Genomic DNA, 15,903 nt, shown 5'->3' with positions numbered 1-15,903 from the left:
AGATCCTCCAGGCCCACATGAAGAGTGCCTCCCACTCAGAACCTCCTCCACAGGAGGCCGATTCCCTGCTCAGGCAACCCAGACCTCCCCGAGTGGCCACCCCAGCCAGGAGAGCTCCTCCCCTGCTAGTCCATGTTGGGGCCGACTCTGCCCAGCTCTCTGAAGCAGCCCCACAAAGGCCGGCCACCCTCTCCTGCTCAGACACTAACTACCCTCCCTCTTTGGGCACCATCTGCAATGGCCGTGCTGTTGACTGTTTCCCTTCTGCCCCTGGGGCTCAGAGAGGGACAGGAGCATCAGGTGGACCGTCCCCCTTCAAGCTGTAGAAGCAATCTTTTTCACACAAGAATTTCCTCAGGCCAGGAGCATGGGGCCCGTTCTGTTCATAACCACTTCTCCTAAACCAACCGGGGCCCGTCCTCACCCTTTCTGCCCCAGACACAAAGCTCAGCGCCAGGAGCATCTGCACAGGAGAGCTTGCTAAGATTTTTTTTTTAAGCATCATTTTGAGCTTGAGACTTTTTACGGAATGAGAATGCAATGCACTCACCAATAAAATCTATATTTAGATGCACATTTTTAAACTATATATCTGATAATAACCAGGTACGTACATACAATCAAAAGACTATAAGTCTGACCAGTGAAAAAAACCCATGAAAGAAAAATGCCAACCTGCAGGAAGAACATGTGAGTTACCAATGGAAAAGCAGCCGGAAGCGCTCCGAGCATCTGAGCGTCTGAACCCGTGCTCTGAAGGAGCTGTGTACTCCCTCAGCCCCGCGTCCAGAGTCAGGCCCAATTGGGAGAGAAACACAGATGAACCTAGCGCTCATCCTCAGGAAGGACCCCCAATGATGTCCACATGGGGGGAAATGAGCAGCCGTCAGGCTTCCTAGCTCGTAAGTTGGGAGCTTGCTCACTAACCTGCCTCCCCAGGGTCTGGCTGCTGCGGCTCTCCAGATCAAACCTTCCCAAGAACAGGGCTGAGCAAAGCCAGCACTCCATTCTTCCAAAGACTGATCTGTCCCCATCCTTTCCCACAGGGAAGGTCCAAGCAGTGCTGTGTGCCAGCCAGCAGTGGCACACGGTGGGTCTGAAGGTCAATTAGCCCTGTCCCCACCCCTGAGGTCGGAGAGCTCTCACTCACTGAGCCCTGGGCCTGGGCCTGGGTGCACAGCGGGGACCCCAAGACAGATGGGCTGCTCAGATCCTCACTGCTGGGCTCCCCAAGGACCATCAGTCACACAACCATCCTGGGGATGTAGCTGCAGCTGTACAGGTGGCTACACCTCCCCACAGAGCACACGTCCCTTTTACCACCACAGGATACCTTAGAAACTACAGCAAAGTCAAGGCCTAGAAAAAGCCCCCTGGCACCTTGCCCAAGCAGGAAAGAGACCACGAGAGCAGGGCCCCGCTGCCAGGAAGGAAAAGCAGCTAAAGGTTAGAAGGGCCACTAAGAAAGGCTGGGCACGGTGGTTCACACCTGTAATCCCAGCACTTTGGGAGGCCAAGGCAGATGGCTTGAGGTCAGGAGTTCAAGACCAGCCTGGCCAACATGGTGAAACCCCATCTCTACTAAAAATACAAAAATTAGCCCAGCATGGTGGCAGGAGCCTGTAATCCCAGCTACTCACGAGGCTGAGGCAGGAGAATCGCTTGAACCCGGGAGGTGGAGACTGCAGTGAGCCGAGATCGCGCCACTGCACTCCAGCCTGAGCAACAGAGCGAGACTCTGTCTCAAAGCACTTTGGGAGGCTGAGGTGGGTAGATCACGAGTTCAGGAGTTCAAGATCAGCCTAACCAAGATGGTGAAACCCCGTCTCTACTAAAAATACAAAAATTAGCCGGGTGCAGTGGTAGGCACTTGTAATCACAGCTACTCAGGAGGCTGAGGCAGCAGGATCGCTTGAACCCGGGTGGCAGAGGTTGCAGTGAGCTGAGATCGCGCCACTGCACTCCAGCCTGGGTGACAGAGTGAGACTGCATCTCAAAAAAAAAAAAATTACCTTTAGCTCATCATCTCCTAAGCAGTATTCTTGCCATAAATACTTAGTCTGAACCTAATCTAACAAGGAAACAATGAGACAAATCCAGATTGTGAATCCTGTATTTATATAAAATACGAGACAACTAGCCTCATATTTTAAGACTGGCCAGGTTGCTGTAGCTCACGCCTGTATTCCCAGCACTTTGGGAAGAGCGGGTGGTAGGATCACTTTAACCCAGTCCAAGACCAGCCTGGACAACAAAGCGAGATCCCATCTGTACAAAAAATTTTAAAAATTATAATTAGCCAGTGCTGGGCCTGGTGGCTTACACCTGTAATCTCAGCACTTTGGGAGGCTGAGGTGGGTGAATCATGACATCAGGAGTTCGCGACCAGCCTGGCCAAGATGGTAAAACCCCGTCTCTACTGAAAATATTAAAATTAGCCGAGTGTGGTGGCGGGCACCTGTAATCCCAGCTACTCGTGAGGCTGAAGCAGGAGAATTGCTGGAACCCAGGAGGCAGAGGTTACAGTGAGCCGACATCACACTACTGCACTCCAGCCTGGGCAACAGAGCCAGACAACGTCTCAAGAAAAAAAAAATTAGCCAGGTGTGGTGGCACAGGCCTATAGTCCCAGCTACTCAGGAGGCTAAGGCTGGAGGATGGCTTGAGCCCAAGGGAGTTCAAGGCTGCAGTGAGCTATAATCATGCCACTGCATTCTGGTTTGGGCAACAGAGCAAAACTCTGTCTCTAAAAAAAAAATAAAATAAAATAAATAAGAAGAAAGGGCTTTGAGGAGCACAGGTGACCACTGAGAAAGGCTGCATGTCACCTTTGCATCAGAAAATGCCATGTTACAATAAAACTCCATATCTACTAAAAAATGCAAAAATTAGCCACGACTGGTGGTATACACCTGTAAGTCCCAGCTACTTGGGAGGCTGAGGCAGGACAATCACTTGAACCCAGAAGGCAGAGGTTGCAGTAAGCCAAGATCGCACTACTGCACTCCAGCCTGGGCAACAGCATGAGATACCATCTCAAAAAAAAAAACAAAAAAAATGCAATGTTAATGCTATCTCGGACGTGATGATGAAGAGGTTGTACAGGAGACAGCTTTTGAGCTCAGAAGGCACTTGGACAAGGATTCTGGGGTGAAATGCTATCATGTGTGTGACTTACTTTCAAATAATAAGAATAATAGAAAAAAATTTTGGGACGGGCGCGGTGGCTCACGCCTGTAATCCCAGCACTTTGGGAGGCCGAGGTGGGCGGATCACGAGGTCAGGAGATCGATTCCATCCTGGCTAACACGGTGAAACCCCGTCTCTACAAAAAACACAAAAGAATTAGCCGGGCATGGTGGCAGGCGCCTGTGGTCCCAGCTACTTGGGAGGCTGAGGCAGGAGAATGGTGTGAACCCGGGAGGCGGAGCTTGCAGTGAGCAGAGATCGCCGCCACTGCACTCCAGCCTGGGCGACAGAGCGAGCCTCCATCTCAAAAAAAAAAAACTGGGGGAGGTGAGGGGGTAACGTATACAAGCAAATATGGAAAAAGGTTAACAACTAGTAGAATCCAGGTGAAAAGGCTAGGGATATTCATTGTACTATGCTTTCAACTATTCTTTAGTTCTGAAATTTTTCAGAATAAAAATTAGTAGAGAAAGGTTCATCCTCAGTCCAGTAAGTTCCAGGAGACAGAGCCAGGCCTACCTTAGTCACCACTGTTTCTCCACTGCTAGCTCAATGCTTGGTCCTCATCCCACTGGCCCGGGAAACCACTGCTAATGTTTCTGCCGGAACCTCCCTCCAGGCTTTTCCCTGGGCCTGAGGAAAGTTACACTGGGTATGCTGCTTTGCAACCAGGTCTCTTCAGGTAGAAACACTTTGTAACCACCTGTCAGCAGAGTGCAGTCTGCCATCCCCATCCATAAGCTGACTCCACATGCATGGATTCAACCAACAGTGGATAGAAAGTATTAGGAAAACAAGAAATTGCATCTGTACTGAACATGCACAGACTTTTTTTATTGTCATTATTCCCTAAACAATATAGTAAAGCAGACTGGGCACGGTGGCTCACGCCTGTAATCTCACCACTTTGGGGGGCCGAGGTGGGCGGATCACCTGAGGTCAGGAGTTTGAGACCAGCCTGGCCAACATGGCGAAACCCAGTCTCTACTAAAAATACAAAAAAAAAAAAAAGCCGGGTATGGTGGCAGGTGCCTGTAATCCCAGCTACTCAGGAGGCTGAGATAGGAGAATTGCTCCAACCTGAAAGACGGGGGTTGCGGTGAGCTGAGATTGTGCCACTGCACTCCAGCCTGGGTGACAGAGCAAGAGTCTGTCTCAAAAAAACAAAAAAAAAGAAAACCCAGCAGATTGGTCAGAAAGGACTGTACAGCCACAGGGGTTTCCATGTAGGCAAATTTCTCCAGGCAAGGAGGAAAGGAGCAAAAGCCTGAAGAAGACAAGAACTGCTGAGAACAGGGCAGCAGGGAACATCCTGGACCCACCTGGGCCGCACAGGCTGGAAAGAGAGGCCGTGGCCGGGCATCCGAGCCTGGGCCCCTCACAGAGGAGGAACAAAGCGACAGGCCAGGAGAGGAGGGGGAGATGCAGGAGTGCTGGCACCTGGGGACCAGCCAGCAAGTCCTTGGAGCCCTCCCTCAACAGAAAAGGGGAAGCAGGAAGGACAGCGGCAATGGCCAGAGTGAGAAGAATGCAGCGTCCTGCAGCTCCATGGAGTGAGCGCCTCCTTCACGGAGCAGCCCTGGCCGCCCTGCAACTGAGGCCACAGCACCGAGGGTCCCACCAATGCAGCAAGGGGCGAGAGACACCACACCTAAGACTCAGGAGCAAGGTCCTGTCCCCGCTCCCAACCCCGGGGCTCCTGGAATCACCGGGGCGGAACTGAAAAGTGAGCGCGGGCCCCTTTCCCACATGTTCCACTGCAAAGGTCAATGCACACCAGGCGCATTTCAGTGAGGCTTCGAGTCTTCCTGCAAATCTCATCAGCCTTTTCTGACGGCATTCAATGCACAGCGGTCACTTTCAGCTACAACCCCTTCCTACTGCAGTCGAATTCATTCCAAAAGGGAAAAAACAGGTTAAAGAATGGGACTTTAACGATGAATTTATTGTAAAAAATAAGCCCATAGACAGAAGAATCCTGACTGGCATCCTGCTGAGACGCACAGCCTCTCCTCAGCCCTCTCAAGCACGGGGAGGGGGCACCGTCATCAGCTCCGCAAACACGCAGGAGATGGGGACCTCCAGAACTAACGTCCTTGGTCTCCAGACGTACCTTCAAACCTCAGCTTTAAATATTTCGAATCCCTGCGTGCTACAAGCTGATTTGAAACACAGATTGGGCCGGTCCCCAGCACGGTGGCTGGTAGAGAGGGCATCTGATCTTGTCTGTGGAATGACGGAAGTCACTGGACTGTCCAGGAACTACATGCCCACCTTCATCTGATGGAAACCACACACTTGTTTATTCTGCAGGGAGCCGTGTGCTCAACAGTGAGCTGCTAATGTCAGGCTTGTCCATCTTCTTCATACACAGGCTCTACAGTACTGTCAGTTCTCAATTCTGTGGGCCCCTGTATAATCCAACTCCTTAAACAGAAACCAGGCTGGGTGCGGTGGCTCATGCCTGTAATCCCAGCACTTTGGGAGGCGAAGGCGGGAGGATCCCTTGAGCCCAGAAGTTTGAGTAGCCTGGGCAACACAGCGAGACCTCATCTCAATAAATAAATTGAATAAATAAATAATGTAGGTGGTACGCGCCTGTAATCCCAGCTACTTGGGAGCCTGAGGCACGAGAATCACTTGAACCTACGAGGCGGAGGTTGTAGTGAGCCAAAATCATGCCACTGTACTCCAGCCTGCGTGACAGAACGAGACTGTCTCGAAAAAATAAATAAATAAACAAACAGAAACCAGAATCGGGTGCTCTTATAAGGGATGTGTAGCCCAGAAACTCAATCTTAACACATTCTAAATGACCTGGAATTTCTTGGAGCAAAAACTCAAGTTTAAATAACAGGAAAATTGTCTAGACTAAGAGAATGGAAACGGACTTTGTGCAACCAACATCAGGTACAGAAAAGAGACCCCAGCAATCATCATGAACCCAAACAGGCCTTTCTCCCCGCTAAGAGAAGACAACACACACAACCCATGCCTCGTTACTCTTTGAGAAAATGTGCCCTGCCTGTGATCTAACAGCTAGAGACGGAACATACAACCTGTTCTCAATATTCAAATAATTTTTTAAAGGGCATGGTATCACACTGAGCAAGTGAATAATGCAATTCTATTATAGAAGAATGCATGGCTGAAAAGACGTGAGCAATACGTGTCCAAAACTTGCAGTTTCCACACCAGCACTTCCTCCCAGCACACTGCCCTTTGAACCTGCTTTCTAAACAACTGTGCTGGGCAGCCCCGTGGCCACATGTCATCGCACGGCAGGTGTGGAGCAGCACACAGCACCCTGGCCCTCGCACCTGCTCGGGGGACCGTTTCTGCACCCAGTGCTTCTCTACAGCCACAACCTGCCCCACACAGAACTGCAGCACCACGTGGCATCCTGTCCAAGTCCATTTCCACAGAAGGTGCCTCTTCAAAAGGGGAAAGTGCCACGCCGGTGCCCACTCTCTTCCAAACACATCCTCTCAGAAGGGACTGGCCACGCTCGCCCCCTCATTTCTGCAGCGCTTCCCAGTTCATCACCTGCTTGCCAGACTCCATCTCCCACCGGTGTCAATCAGCTGCCCTGGAGCATCTAAACCCTGGGTCAGGCGGCTCAGGGGATGAGCGCATAGATTGAAAAAGGAACACTCCCTGTTTCTCCCCAAAACTGTGCTGAAGGCAGTCTAGAGGACCAAGACCTGTCGAGAAGAGCTGCCCAAGGCCTCTTTTCAGGCCCCACATCTCTGCAGGCTGCTGCTGGATCCTTCTCATAAGAACACATCTCAGAAGAGCAGAACAAACCACTTCCCTCTTACTACTGGGACCTCACCTTGCCAGCTCTAGACTCAGCTTGGACTGGCTGTCGGGGCATCGCTGGGGACAGGAATACATCACACTATGCACCAGACCAGCCACATAAAGAGGCTTTCTCTCTCCAAAAGGAGGGAGAAAATTGAAAGCCACTTCCCTCCATGCTCCCCTGCTTCTCCCCTCACCTTCCCCTAAGGATGCAGCCACCTTTGCAAAAGACCCCACCCTAGGGAGAGCAGGAGGCCACTCTGTCTAGTCCCCCAATTCTACCTTCAGCAAAATCATTACATGTTTCTTTGTTCCAAAGGAAGGATGCCAAGCCTCACCCATTCAGAGTATCGGCCCTCAAACAAGGCCGAATCACAGCCTCTTTCCAAACAGCTGCTTTCTGACAGCAGGAGGCTGAAACAGGCCCTGGGGTCACAGAGTTCAGCCATCTGCCAAAGAAATATGTACAGTTCTTCCATATGAAAACACCCCTCCTACCTCCAACACAGCACGGTCAAGACAGTCAGGCCCAATCCCCGGGAAGACATCCTGGGCAGTGGCACTGAAGATTTCCTTACAGAGTGCTGGGCTGAGCTGCCCGGCAGACCCTCCCTCGGGGGCTCCGAACTTGAAGGGCAGGGTGACACTGTAGTCTCTACCACTTATGAGGCAGGTACTTAACGCCTCTGCAGCTCAGCTTCTGCACCTGTAAAATGGGAACAACACCTACCTCGCAATGAGGTGTGAAAGTACCTAGGGAAGCACCTGTCTTGAGCAGTCAGATCAAGAAATGGTACTCACTGCCTCTGGCCCACTTAGCATCAGACTGGGCCAGGCCACTGTCTGCCTTCACGCTCGCACTGCTCCCCCTGTTGGCTGTCCACGCGTACACACACGGGAGAGTTCACTGGGAAGGGGGCTTCTCACACGGGGCCTACAGGGCCACCCTGAAGTCCAGATGCAAACCCACGTGAACCCTGAAGGTCTATCCATCCTCAGGTGAAAATCCAGTATCAGGGCTGCCTCTACCATTATGGACAGGAAACACGGCATGTTCTCACATACGTACACATGGGGGAATCCAGCTGACAGAGATGCAAAAGCCTCGTTCGTGACACATCCTCATGTGGAAATCTATCTTGTATTCTATCTTTCTTGCTCACTGGATTCCAGTGTTTTTGTGCAAAAAAGCCGTCTTATGCGAAGAAAACTGCAGATATTAAATGTTCATCATGTGGAACTGCCAAGGCCATGAGAAAATTTGCTCTTTCTTCTTCCCGTAGATGACACCAAATACACACCTTGCATTACAACAGCGTTACTGGGTGCGAGTTAACCTCACAAACTTCGCCATGACTGTCACTGGGTGCAGATTAACCTCACAAACTTCGCCATGACTGTCACTGGGTGCAGATTAACCTCACAAACTTCGCCATGACTCTCGGCCCCAGCCTCCACTGAGCCTGGCCAAGCCTGGCCAATAAAAACAATTCATATTTTTATGTTACCCGGGCTACTCTGGGGTACAGCCACACATGTCGAAATAGCGAAAGGCATCCCTTTCAACCCTCCAACATTTTTCCCAACTTTCTTCCTTAACACTTCAGATTACCACGCATCTCTACAAAGTCCACGAGTGAGCTGCAGAAAGTTCAAGAGCCTCCTGACGTAGTTACAAAATTCAATGTCACTCTGCCTTTTTCTCAGAAGAGGGCCCACACCTTTCCTCAGGTTCTCAAACAGACTCACAACCCCCCACCCCCCGCCCCACAAAAAAAAAGATCAAGAACGTCTGTCAAAAAGCCACATCTGCCGGGCGTGGTGGCTCACGCCTGTAATCCTAGCACTTTGGGAGGACGAGGCGGGCAGATCACTTGAGGTCAGGAGTTCCAGACCAGCCTGGCCAACATGCTGAAACACCTTCTCTACTAAAAATACAAAAATTAGCCGGGCATGGTGGCACACGCCTGTAATCCCAGCTACTCGGGAGGCTGTGGCAGGAGAATCGCTTGAACCCGGGAGGTGGAGGTTCCCGGGTCGAGATCACGTCACTGCACTCCAGCCTGCGCGACGGGAGCGAGACTCCATCAAAATAAATAAATAAAAGTCGCATCCTGGAAGATAAGGAATCAAGTAAACTTCTTGGGTTTTCCTTCATTTAAAATATTTGCCTTTCAAATCAAATTTTGCAAGCTATGTAGACGTTCTTCCATCACCCACTGCACATCGCATACAACGCATAAATTCTTAAACCATCGTCCCCAGACCGTAGAACTTAGCATATGGAAAACATAAAAACACGAGGGATACTTTTAGCGACAGAAAGAAAATATAGAAACACCAGCGACACTTTTAGCAAAACATTTCACCCAACAAGTGGTTTTGGTCCTTCCCCTAAAATCCCTCCTACCTGTCAAGCTCACTTTCCCCTCGGTGATCCTGCACATTCGGCCTCCCAGGGGCTTCCCACAACGCCGAGCACAGCCACGGGCAGGAAAAGCACACAAATGCCCCTTGGCCGGGCCGTGAAAGGCGAGTTTTCCCGACCACTGTCATCAAGAATCTGGAAACGGGGACCCAGGAGCATCAGGTGCCTTGAGCAAGAACTTGCACCTTCTGCTTCTCTCGCAGGCGGAGGCGCCAAGGACCCCGTTCCAGGTGGAAGCCCTGGGCGGTTCCTCTACAGACAGAACCGAAAGGTAACCCTGGAGGCTCGGCTGCAGGCTGCGCCGAGCCGAAAACAAACTTTCCAGGCACTTCCACCCCGCCTGGCCGGGTGACACCTCCCGGCCTCCCCCGCCCTCCGCGCGTCTGTCAGCGCCCCCGGCCAGGCCGGCGCCCGCCGCCCGCCGCAACCCAGGCCCGGGCTCCCCGCCGCAGCCAAGCAGCGCCCTCGGCAGGCGCCCGCCATCCCCGGCCCGGCCGCCCGGCTGCAGGTAAGGCGGCACCCGGCCCTCGGGACCCCGGGCCGCCCCGCCTCGCCGGACACGGGCGGCCGCCGGACCCGGCAGGGTAACAAGCCGGCGCGCCCAGTCCGCTGCAGCGCGCTCACCAGCTGGCTGGTGGTCCTGGCCATGGGCCCCGCGTCGGCGCGGGCGCCTCCCCCGCAGCGCTGCGCGGCTCGGCGCCTCCTCAGCGTCCTCCTCCCCGAAGCAGAGCCCCAGCAATGGCCGCCCTCATCCTGCGCCCGCCCCGCCGCCCGCCGCCCCCGGCGCCGCCCCGCCCCCGCGCGACGCCGGGCAGGACTTCCGTCGCGCCGCAGCCGACGCCCGAGCCCATTGGCCCGCGCCCATCGTCGCTCCGCCGCGGCCTGAGTGCGCCCCGCCTCCGCCCCAGCTGCATTTCCGGGTTGGGGCCTGGAGGGCGGGAGAGGCCCGGCCCCGCCTGGGGAGGGGGACCTCGCGCGAGCCAATCCCAGGGCCTGCGGGGCGGGGCTGGGCGGGGCTGGGCGGGGCAGGGGGCGAGCTGTCATTCCGGGATCCCAGACCGGGAAACTGAGGCTCAGAGGGGACCGGCCTCCGGCCAAGGTCACCCCCGAGGTAGCGGCGGAGCTGTGCTCGAACCCGGAACTCGGATTCCGGAGCCGGCTCTGCCTAAACTCACAGGCGCAACTTTGTTAGTTTCACAACTAACAAGCGTTCACGGAAGGAAATCTGGGCTATAAAGTCACATTCATGGCCGGGTGCGGTGGCTTACTTTGGGAGGCGGAGGTCGAGGCGGGCGGATCACTTGAGGTGAGGTGTTCGAGGCCAGCCTGCCAACATGGAGAAACCCTGTCTCTACTAAAAATATAAAATTAGCCGGGCGCCTTGTAGTTGTCAATGTCGATAATGGTTTTTTTGTGTTTTTTTGTTTGGGGTTTTTGGTTTTTTGAGATGGGAATTTGCTCTGTTGCCCAGGCTGGAGTGCAGTGGCTTGATCTCTGCTCACTGCAACCTCCGCCTCCCGGGTTGAAGCGATACTCCTGCCTCAGCCTCCCGAGTAGCTGGGACTATAGGCATGTGCCACCACGCACAGGCAAATGTTTGTATTTTTTTGTAGAGACAGGGTTTCACCATGTTGGCCAAGGGCTGGTCTCGAACTCCAGTGATCTGTCTGTCTCCGCCTCCCAAAGTGCTGGGATTACAGGCGTGAGTCACCACGCCCGGCCAACTTTATTTTTTTTATACTGACACATGCCTATGCAGTTCTTGAGCAATGCACAGAAAAAACAGAAGCAGTGAAGGACAAACAGCTTGAGGAAATAGTACACGGTGAACTCTAGAACACGGAGCCCAGGGTAGAGGAGCCTCAGGGGCAGGGGCCAAGGGCCAAGGGTCACAAGAAGAAAGCATCTGAGCAGGCACCAGGGGACAGGGGAGACAGGGGCAGCTGAAGGGCAAGGAAGAAAGGACAGTTCTCAGTTGTCCTGGGGGCTCCAGTGGCAGCCAGAATGCTTGGCCAAGCCCAGGGCAAGCTAGACCAGGAAGCCCCTCGCCCTCTGGCGACACAGACAAATCTCCCCTTGGGTCATGTCCAGCTGCTCATCCCAGGACACCGCACAGACAGCGGATGTCTCACCTGGCCCAGCACGGTTCTCCCGACCCGGGCTAGAGGAAGGAGACTGACCCCTCTCTTTATCTCACCCTTTCCTGCCCAGAACCTCTGTCTATGGCCAATGGATGACCTCAGGCCAAGAATGCAATAACTTGGCCTGACGTTGTGAGGTCACAGTCCATCCAGGGAGGGGCAAGAAAATGACCACAACCATCCCGGGAGGGGCTGGAAACTGCCTCATGTGTGTGGCACTGTGCTGCGTCTACGCATTCTTCACTCGCCTCTACAACGCTCATGGCACAAGGGAGGAAACGGGGGTGCAGAGGCTAAGGAACATGCCCAAAGCCCTACAGCTAGTGTATTAGTTATCTACTGCTGTGTAACAAATTGCCCCAAAACTTTGATGTGTAAAACAACAAAGAAACTCATGGTTCCTGCGGGTCTGGAATCCAGGAGAGGCCAGGCTGGGTGGTCTGGCTCAGGCTCTCTTGTGAAGTTGCCATCGAGATGCTGCCAGGACTGAGTCATCTAAAGGCTAGAGCAGGGCCGAAAGATTCACTTCCTAAAAGGTTCATTCCCACGTTCCCACAGCTGTGGGCTGGAGGCCTCAGTCCCTCACCAGTGGGGCCTCTTCCCAGGCGTGTGTGTTTTCAAGCCCCAGCAGCTGGCTTTCCCCAGAGCGAGTGGCCCAAGAGAAAGAGAACACACACAAGATAGAAGCCGCCGTAAGTTTAATGAACTAACCTCAGAAGTGACACACCATTACTTCCAACACATCTGCTGGTCACACGCAACAACCCTGGTAGAAAGTGAACGGGTGTGCTTTGGGAAGCTGAGGCAGGAGCACTGCTTGAGGCCAGGTGTTTGAGAGCAGCCTGGGCAACAAAGTAAGACCCTGTCTCTAACAAAAAAAAAAAAACAAAACTTTTTAAATAAAATGTTTTAAAAAGTGAAACAAGGTTACACAAGGGTATGAAATCCAGAAGGGGCCATTCCTGGGGGCACCCTTCAAGCTAGTTGAGGACAGAGCCAGGATTCCAATCTCAGGGAGAGACAGAGAGAAGCTAGAAGCGCAGGCCCAGCCTGGACCCTGCAGGTGTGCACACCAGAAGGCCCTGAGTTACAAAGCCAGGGAAGGAAGGGCTCTCCCAGCAAGGATCCCAACCTGGTTGGCATTTCTAGACTGACCCTGCAGCTACTCAGGAGCGTCTGGAAAGAGGACTAAAGGGGAAAACGGGGGGCAGGGAGATCAGGTGAGAGAAAAGGGGGCTCTCAAAAGACAAGAGCACTGGCCGGGCCAGGTGGCTCACACCTGTAATCCCAGCACTTTGGGAGAGTGAGGCGGGTGGATCACTTGAGGTCAGGAGTTGGAGACCAGCCTGGCCAACATGGTGAAACCCCGTTTCTACTAAAAATACAAAAATTAGCCAGGCATGGTGGTGGACACCTGTAATTCCAGCTACTCGGGAAGCTGAGGCAGAAGAATCTCTTGAACTCGGGAGGCAGAGGTTGCAGTGAGCCAAGATCGCACCACTGCACTCCAGCCTGGGTGACAGAGGGAGACTGTCTAAAAAAAAAAAAAAAAAAGCAAAGGTCTCCTGCCTGCCTCTGGCCCACAAGGCCCTGGTCACATGTCTGAGGCTCCCAATATACATTTGCTGGGCTGCCGACACATGGATGGATGGCAGATACAAAGTCATTCAGTGGTTTCCAAGCCACCAGGTAAATATCCTCCCATGTAAGCCATACCAAGGGAGAATCAAACTTGACTGGGAGTCAGGAAACAGAAAGTTGCATGAGATCTTTGGCAAGTAATTTCCCCTCCTTAAACCTCAGTTATCCCTGCTGTAAAATGGGCTGGCTCAACAATTGCTAAAAGCCCCAAAAGTGGAAAATATCCAATGTTGGTAGGAATGTAGAGAAACGGGCACTTTCATATACCGATGATAGGGACATCGTATTTCCTTTAAACTTGAGCAGTGGGAATTCGTGTCCTAGGCCTTTCACTCTAAAAGGCAGAATAATGTCCTCCCCAAAGATGTTCTCATTTTAATCTCCCAACCTGTGAATATGTTATTATATGGAGAGATGAATTAATCAGCTGACCTTACAACTGCATAATTATGGCTAGGCATGGTGGTTCAAGCCTGTAATCGTAACACTTTGGGAGGCAGAAGCAGGAGGATGATTTGAGCCCAGGAGTTCAAGACCAGCCTGGGCAACATAGTGAGATCCCATCTCCGTAAAAAACTAACAAAAACTGGGTGCAGACCAGGCGCGGTGGCTCACGCCTGTAATCCCAGCCTTTCGGGAGGCTGAGGAAGGTGGATCACTTGAGGCCAGGAGTTTGAGACCAGCCTGGCCAACATGGTGAAATCCCGTTTATACTAAAAATACAAAAATTAGCCAGGCACAGTGACAAAAATTGAGCCCAGGAGTTCAAGATCAGCCTGGGCAACATAGTGAGAGCCAATCTCTAAAAAACAAACAAAAACTGGGCGCAGATGAGGCACAGTGGCTCACACCTGTAATCCCAGCACTTCGGGAGGCCGAGGCGGGTGGATCACTTGAGGCCAGGAATTCCAGACCAGCCTGGCCAACACGATAAAACCTCGTTTATACAAAAACTAAAAAAATTAGCCAGGAACAGTAGCCAGTTATCTGGAGGCTGAGGCAGGAGGATCGCTTGAACCTGGGAGGTTCAGTGAGGTTGCAGTGAGCTGAGATCGCATCACTTCACTCCAGCCTGGACGACAGAGTGAGACTCTATCTCAAAAAAAAAAAAAAAAAAAAACCAAACAAAAAAACTGGGGGTGGTGGCTCACACCAGTAATCCCAGCACTTTGGGAAGCTGAGGCACGCACATCACCTGAGGTCAGGAGTTTGAGACCAGCCTGGCTAACATGGTGAAACCCTGTTTCTACTAAAAAAAATAAAAAAAATTATCTGGGCGTGTTGGTGCATGCCTGTAATCCCAGCTACTTGGGAGGCTGAGGCAGGAGAATCACCTGAACCCAGGAAGCTGAGGTTGCAGTGAGCCAGGATCGCGCCGGGCTGGGCAACAGAATGAAACTCCGTGTAAAAAAAATAAAAAAGGCTGGACACAGTGGCTCACGCCTGTAACCCCAGCACTTTCAGAGGCCTAGGCGGGCGGATCAATTGAGGTTAGGAATTCAAGACCAGCCTGGCCAACATGGTGAAACCCCGTCTCTACTAAAAATACAAAAAAATTAGTCGGGTGTGACGGCGTGCGCCTGTAATCCCAGCTACTAATGGGGCTGAGGCGGAGAATCGCTTGAACCCGGGAGGCCGAAGCTGCAGTGAGCAGAGATCGCCCCACTGCACTCCAGCCTGCGCAACACAGCCAGGCTCCGTCTCAAAAAAAAAAAAAAAAAAAAAAGAACTGCAAAATAATAGCAAAAGTGTAAACCCATTTAGAAAAAACGTATGTGACATAAATGTGATAAAAGGAACAGGGCCAGGCTGGGAGGGAGTACCCGGACGCTCGGGAGCTGTCCCAGACTCCAAGGGCGGAAAAGCCGGGCTGAGGAGGTGCCCTTCCTCCACGCTTCTGGTGCCAACCTCCCCTGCTGCGCCCACCCTGGGTCCCTGGCCTGGGCTCAAAACCAACTCCGAGCTAGGGAAGCTCCGAGCCAGAGTGCTTCTAGGGTGTCCGGCCCACCCCTCCGCTTCACTTTCCAAGACCGTGAGGGCGGGGAGAGGCCAGGTGCGGAGGTGCGGGACAGGAGCCAAGCTGGGTCGTAGTGGGATCCACCTGTGCGTGATACGTAACAGAAAGGAGAGGCGAGGCGCGGTGCGGTCCGCAGGGATGTGGGAGACGCGACGGGGAGGACTGGGACGAAACAAACTAGGTCCGCAGGGGTATAAGGGGAGCAGCTCGGAGAGTTGGGGCGAGGCGTGGTCTACAGGGGTGTGGGGGGCCTGGCAGGGAGCGCTGGGGCGACGCAGGGCTCCGCAGCGTTGGCGGGGAGCGTTGTGGGGAGACGGGGTCTGCAGGGGTGAGGGCGCGGCGGGGAGCGTAGCGGGGTGTGCAAGGTTGTGAGGGTTGTGGCGGCGAGGGTTGGGGCGAGACGCGAGACGGGGTCCGCAGGCGTGCGGGTAACGCGGTGGGAAGGGTTGGGGCGAGAAGGGATGCGCAGGGGTGTGAGGGGCGCGGAGAGGCTGCGCTGGTCCCCCAGCTTCCCGGGCCCGCCGGGGACCGCGCAGCGTTGGGCTCAGTGCCCGGGGCCACGCGGGTTAACTGGAAAGGGCGACGCGCGCCCCTATTGCTCAGCCGCGGCGCGTGCCTTCCCTGCGACGACCCTAATTGGCTCGACAGAGTCCCGCCCCCCAGGAGCCCCTCCCACAGTAGGC

General features: G+C 53.5%; 1 protein-coding gene across 3 annotated transcripts in view; it reads right to left on the bottom strand.

Moving 5' to 3' along the window:
* PDPK1 (3-phosphoinositide dependent protein kinase 1) overlaps positions 1–10,195 on the bottom strand; it is a 70,753-nt gene extending 60,558 nt beyond the window's left edge. The window contains exon 1 of one of the 3 annotated variants that reach the window (XM_054454852.2): positions 10,046–10,195. In XM_054454852.2, the coding sequence (XP_054310827.1) occupies positions 10,046–10,069 (24 nt within the window). In that variant the 5' untranslated portion in view covers positions 10,070–10,195. Of the gene's footprint in view, positions 1–9,403; positions 9,423–10,045 lie in introns of those variants that run through there. The other 2 variants (XM_054454856.2, XM_054454854.2) reach the window with 2 other exon arrangements.
* Between the last annotated feature and the right edge of the window lie 5,708 nt (positions 10,196–15,903).

This window comes from Pongo pygmaeus, chromosome 18 (genome assembly GCF_028885625.2).
Source record: "Pongo pygmaeus isolate AG05252 chromosome 18, NHGRI_mPonPyg2-v2.0_pri, whole genome shotgun sequence".
NCBI classification, from domain to species: domain Eukaryota; kingdom Metazoa; phylum Chordata; class Mammalia; order Primates; family Hominidae; genus Pongo; species Pongo pygmaeus.
This window is presented reverse-complemented; position numbering and strand designations above follow the sequence as displayed.